Here is an 8,308-nt window from a genome sequence, read left to right on the forward strand (position 1 = left end):
CTCCTGGGTGGGTGGAGCCCGCAAGGGCGGTCCCACATTGGTTCAAGCGGGTTCAGTTGAACCCGCTTCGTAAAAAAATTATACTCCATCAGTTTCAAATTAGATGAGTTACTTTCCACTTTAGTCTATTCCAAAATAAATGACACATTTCTAAATTTGGAAATAATTCAACTTTAAACTCTTAATTTTACTCATTTACCAGCTTTTATAACCACACAAATGTCATGGTCCCACAAAGCTTTTACCTCTTAAGCTTTTAAGACCGCAAGTTTCAAAAGTTATTTTTTTCTTAAACTCCGTGCCGAATCAAACTAACTCATCTAAATTGAAATGGAGTACTATTTTTATATGTAAATTATTTTTTCAAGCACCAAGTGGAGTGCCAACAAGAGTGGAAGGTTCGGGGTTCGAATCTTAGTTCCTTCCTTTTCAAGTATATTTTGGTTTTTCCAAAAATGGGTAGATTTAAAAGACCCACCACCCAACTTTACCATTTTAATCTTTGGAAGATTTATTTAAGAATAAAACTATTGAGATTAATCTTTTAAAGACCCAATGCCTAAGATATTATACCATTTACTTAAATATATATGTATTAATTTTTTTTCTCTTTCTGTTAGAGTATTCTTCTATCTCAATTTCACATTTGTTTAGAAATCTTTTAAAGTATCCTGCTTGCCTCTTTCTCGTGGTTTACATAATACTTATTATTTATTTATTTTTTATTTATTTAAATTTAAAATATTTTCATAGTTCCAAAATTCTTATATTAAAGAAGTTATTCATCCAGTTTAGTTTATAGTTCTCTTTTATTTGTTATTGTTTGCAATAATTAGCTTATAAAAATAAAATAATTTTGAATTTGTAAAATTTAAACAAATAAGTACTAGAATTTAGTATTTTGGTATCAATATTGATGATTGTTAAATAAAATTATTAAAAATTTATATAATAAATTGTTAAATCTAAGAAAATAGATAAAAAGTTGTTAAAATTTATCTTTATATGTTTTTAAAAGGCAGCCTCAAAATACGGAAAAAAGAAGAGTAGCCAGCAAAACTTTTTTTGGAGGTTTTGTTATGAACAAAGAGGAAAAAGTAAACTATATTTGTTAAGCATGATAGTGCTTCTACTGTCAGATGCAGCCGAGGGTTTAGTCTCTATCTGAACCCGCTTGCATAAAATATTGGGTCCGCCACCGGGTGAATGGGTGATTTTGTACGTAAGGCCATTAATTGGACGGTTAATAGATGTAATAGAGTTCTCTATATAATGCAGTGGAAGCAAAGGCTTTTAAGAGAAGACAGAGGAAGAACAAAACTACAAGGACTTTATTTTGCGAGGAAGAAGCTGTACAAAAGCATGGCTTCTAAACCTGGCATTCTCACTGAATGGCCATGGACATTTCTTGGAAACTTCAAGGTACTCTTTAATTTCTTCAATTCTCCAACAAATTTTTTCCCGTTATTCTTTTCATATGTTTAAATTAAGTATATTCAGAGGCGGATGCAGAAAATTAACTAAATAAGTACAAATAATAGAATCTGAACCCAATAAATCAAACTCATAGAATTTCAAACTTTAATCCATAAATTTCAAATCCTGATTTTTGTCAAAGTAACTTAACAACTTGCTTCTCTTCTTTCTTCTTCTGTTGTTGGACTTGGAAATAACTTATTCATTTAATGCATCAGATGTCTCCGACGTTGCACTGAGTTCTTTCAGTCCAACATTACGAGAAGATTATATTGTGTTTGATTGTTTGTGTTTTGCCTATTCATTTCCGTATCATTTCTTTGAAAGAATATTCATGTACGGGAGCTAGCTAGGGAGATGAACGGTTTGCCAAAAGAGAAAAAAAGAATTCTGAGCCTTTTTATCTTTAATAAAGATTTATTAAATGTGACAAAGTTCCAGGAAAACATTGTAATATTTTCTTATTAAGATAAGTACGTAGCTAATGTTTTATAAATTAATTCTACAAAATAATTACGGTCTGTTTTGGTATTAGTACTGGCAACTCATTACCTTTTTGTTTTGTTTTTGTTTTAATCATTAATTTATTATAGTAAGGATTCTGCTAACTTTTTAACAATATTGATTTGTATGGGATGAAGTACTTGGTTTTGGCACCATTTGTGGGTCACAGCATATACACATACTTTATGAGCAAAGATGAAAGCCAGAGGGACATTGTATACATAATCATACTCCCACTTCTACTGTCGAGAGTGATTCACAACCAGATATGGATATCTCTATCTCGTTACAGGACTGCCAAGGGTAATAATCGAATTGTTGATAAAAGCATAGAATTTGATCAAGTTGACAGAGAAAGCAACTGGTATGTACTTCCTAGCCTTACGCCTTCATTCATCTACTCCATAATACGTAGTAGTAGTAGTAAGTGACTTCAAACTAAAAGGAAAAAAATGACTTCTCTCACTTCTTAAGGTCAGGTGTTAATTTTGTTGTAATTATTTTAATTTTAACTTCACATTACTTGCTCCACTAACACTAAGATACTATTATACCACTAAAAGATGTGGAGTGATATGTACTTCTAAATTCTCAAGTAAAGGTCTTGGGTTGAGCCCGGAGATTGGTGTTGCCTTTGGTAGGGAGCGTGCTACCTCCAAAGTAGAATTTTATGGCGCAAATCGAGATTAATCGAGCTTCAAAGCGGGCACCAGACATTTGGATAAACAAATGAAATATTAATCATTAGTGTTCAAAGATTTTAAGAATCACCGATTCACTTATATTATTATTCATCTTTAGAATATGTTGAAAAATAATGTAAAGTTACAGTAAGAAACCTAAAATCTGACCCGCCCATATCCGACCCGACCCCCGTTTGCCACCCCGCTCATAATATAAGCTTTACTTACAGAATTAATTAGTTTTGGACTCGGTAGGCGCATACCTAAACTTTGTACTCCATTTTATTATGTTCTTGGACTCTTTACTAAAAGGGTCGATCCAACAAAAGGCAAGCAAATGCAAATTTAATTGTACATGGCATGACTGATTTAAGGTTGAATATATGATTTTGTAGGGATGATCAGATCATATTTAATGGACTGATATACTATATTGGATACCTGTTGCTGGAACAAGCTCATCACTTGCCTTTGTGGAGAACTGATGGCATCATTATTATTGCCTTGCTTCATATTGGTCCTGTCGAGTTTCTCTATTATTGGCTTCACAGAGCTCTGCACCACCATTTTCTCTACTCTCGTTATCATTCGCATCACCATTCCTCCATTGTTACTGAGCCCATCACTTGTACGTCGTCCTCTCAAAACCGTTTTACTATCATATTTTGTGAGGTCTTATAAAAGGATTTTTTTTTTTGTATTTTGGCAGCTGTAATTCATCCGTTTGCCGAGCACATATCATATTTCTTGCTCTTTGCCATACCATTGCTCACCGCTACACTCACTGGAACTGCTTCTATAACTGCATTTGGTGCGTATATCACCTACATTGATTTCATGAACAACATGGGGCATTGCAACTTTGAGCTCATTCCTAAGTGGATATTCTCTATATTTTCCCCTCTCAAGTACTTGATGTATACACCCTCGTGAGTCTTCTGGCCCTATATTTCATTGAGCTTAATTTAATGCAAAATATTTACACAATTAGTTCACTTATAAGGCAATTGTTACCGAAATTTTATGGAAAAGAAAGTCTTCTTTTGAATGTAAAATTCCTATAGATTATTGGGCACATTAGTGATCACTGAAGTTTTGTATTTGTGAAGATTTTGTTTGTTCTTTTGCCGCTAAGATCATTTGTGCTGATGGCACAGGTACCACTCACTACATCACACTCAATTTAGGACAAATTATTCACTTTTCATGCCAATGTATGACTATATCTATGATACACTGGACAAGTCATCAAATACATTGTACGTAAAGTCACTTGAGAGAGAAGCTGAATTGCCTGATGTAGTGCACCTTACACATCTAACAACCCCTGAATCCATTTACCATCTCCGCCTGGGGTTAGCATCCTTGGCCTCGAAGCCTCAGTCCTCTAAATGGTATTTCTGGTTAATGTGGCCTGTCACACTATGGTCGATAATGATCACATGGATTTATGGTCACACGTTTATTGTTGAGAGAAATTTGTTCAAGAATCTCAAATTGCAAACTTGGGCTATTCCAAAGTATCGCATACAAGTAAGCAATGAAATAGTATTCAAGATTGTTTCATACTTTGGATCTGTTGTTAATGCGATTGTTTGGCCTGATTCTAAATGTTGTTGCAGTACTTTATGAAATGGCAAAGAGAGACTATTAACAAGTTGATTGAGGAAGCCATCATGGAAGCAGATCAGAAAGGCATAAAAGTATTGAGCCTTGGACTCTTAAATCAAGTAAGTCAAAATATATGAGAGAATTACATGATTCTTCTTAACCGTATGCTTTTCTTGCATGCATACATCTAGCAAAACGTCTGTCAGCTATCACAAACATTGACTAATATTAGGGCGAAAAAGAATTGAAAAGAATTCTCCTCTCACCCTATATCCATTGTTTGTTGGCTGAACCAAAGAGAGCCTCAGCTGTACTAGTTAACGCATCTAAATAAATGTAACTTTCTAGGAAGAGCAGCTGAATAATAGTGGGGAACTTTACATAAGAAGGAATCCTCAGCTGAAAGTAAAGGTGGTAGATGGAAGTAGCCTAGCTGTTGCTGTGGTCATAAATTCCATTCCTAAAGGAACTTCCCAAGTTGTCCTTCGAGGCCGTTTGTCCAAAGTTGCTTACTCCATTGCCTTAGCCTTGTGTCAAGGAGGAATTCAGGTATATGTGATCACTATCAATCTCGTCCACAATATTCATTTTCCTTTTTCTCATTTTGAATGTAATTTTTTATATATAGGTTGTCACGTTAGATGACGAAGAGTACAAGAGACTTAAAACAAAGCTAACCCCCGAGGCTGCAACTAAACTGGTCCTGTCGAAATCTTATAATGTTTCAAAGGTACGTATAAACCAAAATACATGGAAAAGTATACAGTCCTGAATCTTGATAATTCATGACAATCAAAAGAGGTTCATGATTATGTTGCAGACATGGCTAGTAAGGGATGGATTGAGTGAAGATGAACAATTGAAAGCACCAAAAGGAACAATATTCATTCCTTATTCACAATTCCCACCAAAGAAAGCTCGCAAGGATTGCTTCTACTTCAGCACACCAGCTATGATTACTCCAAAATATCTTGAAAATGTAGACTCTTGTGAGGTTAGAGACGGTTATCTAATATCCTTAATTTCTCTTTAATTTTGTTGATCTTCTTCTTATAATAATTAATTCACAATATAATTCCAGAATTGGTTGCCACGAAGAGTGATGAGTGCGTGGAGAATAGCTGGGATTTTGCACGCGTTGGAAGGTTGGAAAGAGCACGAGTGTGGTAACATGATGTTTGATATTGACAAAATATGGAAAGCTAGTCTTGATCATGGTTTTTGCCCATTAACCATGGCTTCTGCAACTGAATCCAAGAACTAGAGATACAAATTGTTTTTATATATATGATCATATCTTGGATCCGTGGTCAAGTATATCAGCCATTTGCATTAGGTGATCTTTCCAGAACTCTGTATGCATTATATAAGATGTAATATGAACAAATTTTGGAGCATGAATGGTGACTTCTATTGATTAACAATCTTTTTGTTAATCTTCCTTTTATTTCCCATTAACTTTATATTTTCCTTCATCCATCATTGGATTTCCAGGTTTTCTTTGTGAATCGAGAACTCTCATTTAATAACAAATTCGTGACAAATGGAATCAGTGCTTTGTTTACCCTCAAAATCAGATAGCAATTAAATTTGTAAGTGGTTTTAAGGATACGCAGATTAACTTGACACAAAGCGATAAATTAAGTTGCAATTGAATAAATAATGACAAAGTAAATTCAAACCATACGAATTGGACAATTTTAGCCTTGAAGGAACAATCACCCTCGAACAGTATCAAGATACAGAAGAATAAGAGCTTAAAGACAGAAAATAATAATGTATTGCTTTTAAGTGCGTGTTACAATATCTTTTATGAATTATCAAACCCCCTTTATATAGTAGAGGAGTCCTACTTTAGGTACAATTCTATAAAAGATAAAAAATCTTTTGATTTACTGATTGCCGGTTCTTTATTGATACGTGCTGAGATTCCCGCTTTAACATCCGACCGTTCACGGATATTCAGTCTTTCACAATATTTCTTCGAAGTCTGTTTACCCGAAAAATAGATAGAGTTGAATTTATACGTAGTTCTAAGGATACGTGATATAAATTGATACAAATTGGGAAAGATATGTAAATAAATATCAAAATTAGTTATAAAAAAAATGAATGCAAACCGAATGAACTAGTTAGCCTAAGCCTTCAGGCTTTATCACCTTCAAATTGAGTGAAGAACAATTGGTAGAAAAAATATAATATGACTAAATATCCAAAGCCAAAAAAGGATAGTATTTGCTCTCTTTTCTGTATATCTCATAATGAATCTCTTGTCCTCTACAAATGATAGCAACTCTTAATATAGTGGGGGAATCTCATTTTGGATATAATTAAAAATACATAGTAGGAATCCCATAATAGATTAATTAATTAGCTTTTCCTTGATTCAAGCCGTGATTTTCGCCGAGATTCTCCCCCCAACTTGCGGCTATAAAGGCTTTTTTGTTTCTTGGCTCGGTCTCGATCTTGGCCGATCTCAATTTTGATCGGTCTTTGGGTCTCGAGCTCGATCTTGGCTGATCTCGATATTGATCGGTCTCTTGGCTCGATCTTGATCTTGGCCGGTCTCATTATTAATCGGTCTCTAGGTTTCATCGCTGACATCATCATGCACCAAGTCGAAGTTGGCCGGCCTCGGTATTGATCGGTCTCTGGGTCTCGAACTCGGGATATTTGTAACATACGTCATAATTGGGCTCGTCGCTGACATCATCATCCACCAAGTCGAAGTTCGAAAATTCATATCGTTTCTTGTCATCTTCTTTCCGAGAAATGATGGGACTATCTGTATACGGTCAAAAACGAGTATGCCCTTCTTATGACTAATCGAGATTGGAACATGATGGTCCAAGGTTCATCATTGTAATATCGAGCCATGATGCGAAGTTAGGTTGTCGATCTCGAGCCCTAGAGACCGATCAATATCGAGATCAACCAAGATCGAGCTCGAAACCTAGAGACCGATCAATATCTAGATCAGCCAAGATCGAGCTCGAGACCTGGAGACCGATCAAGATTGAGATCGGCCAAGATCGAGACCGAGCCAAGATACAAAAGGCAGTTAGTGCCGCAAGTGGAGGGAGAATATTGCCAAAAATCACGGTGCCGCAAAAAGAGGCCGCTTCTTCATCACGACATGCCGGCGGCGAGGATGCGGTGGAGCCTCGCCTTGAGGAGTTCTTTCTGGTAGCGTGCTCAATTGTCATCGATTTTAAGGTTGAAAAACCTTCTTCGGTACTGGGCCTATGTGAGCCGATCTCGAGGTACCTGTGTTCAATCATCGAGAAAATTCTCGACAAAGTAAAACAAGAATGCAACTGGGGCGACAAGCACGTGGTAGTCCCATCGCCTGAGGAATCAATTACTACTCACGTGGAAGGGTTCTTAAGCATTTACACTTATCCTTTCACGTTGGGCCCGTTAGATCCTGTCATTGTCACCTTTTGCAAAAGGTATGACGTGACCCTTGGCCAGATCCACCCTTCTTTTTGGAGAATAGTGATTCTTCTCTGATTCTTCTCAAGCAAAATCGAGGGGTGTTTTTTTCACCCTCGATCACCTTATGATCCTTTATAGTCCCCAACTCTATAGAGGAGGGTTAATCATGCTTGCTCGCCGAGCCACCAAAGCATCGTTCTCGAGTATAGATGAGACTCGTGATCGAGGTTGGATAGGCCGATTTGTTCTAGTCAAAACCATGGACCTGATCCTTGCCGATGACATGTCGTTTCCTGAGAAATGGAATATGAACCGTGAGTACTTATTTTCCTTTGAGCATTTTAATTTGTGTCTGCCTTTCATTTTCTTGATCCACTTTTTCTTTCTTGTTACAGTTGTGGTTTGGATGCCGGAACCGATTCTGGATCTTAAACAATGGGTTGAAGGTTTGGTGCTGCAGAGACCGTACTCCAAGTGCGCTTGGGTGGAACTATCAAAGGGTCGATGGGAGGCCCGTAGTCATGGTAAGTGTCATTCTTAGTTTGTTTGTTGTTCGATCTTCTTCACTTGCTTACCCCCTTTTTTCCTTTGTAGGA

The 8,308-nt window shown here is 36.3% G+C and overlaps 1 protein-coding gene across 1 annotated transcript; it reads left to right on the forward strand.

Moving 5' to 3' along the window:
- The first annotated feature begins 1,257 nt into the window (after nucleotides 1-1,257).
- Nucleotides 1,258-5,698, forward strand: LOC104107044 (very-long-chain aldehyde decarbonylase CER1-like). The gene is made up of 10 exons (XM_009615739.4): nucleotides 1,258-1,422; nucleotides 2,118-2,344; nucleotides 3,059-3,291; nucleotides 3,373-3,592; nucleotides 3,821-4,196; nucleotides 4,286-4,393; nucleotides 4,623-4,823; nucleotides 4,903-5,004; nucleotides 5,095-5,268; nucleotides 5,356-5,698. Exons 1-10 carry the CDS (start codon nucleotides 1,273-1,275, stop codon nucleotides 5,536-5,538), a joined length of 1,974 nt encoding a protein of 657 aa, XP_009614034.2. The 5' UTR covers nucleotides 1,258-1,272; the 3' UTR covers nucleotides 5,539-5,698.
- The last annotated feature ends 2,610 nt before the right edge of the window (nucleotides 5,699-8,308 follow it).

Source organism: Nicotiana tomentosiformis, chromosome 1, assembly GCF_000390325.3.
Source record: "Nicotiana tomentosiformis chromosome 1, ASM39032v3, whole genome shotgun sequence".
NCBI lineage: Eukaryota > Viridiplantae > Streptophyta > Magnoliopsida > Solanales > Solanaceae > Nicotiana > Nicotiana tomentosiformis.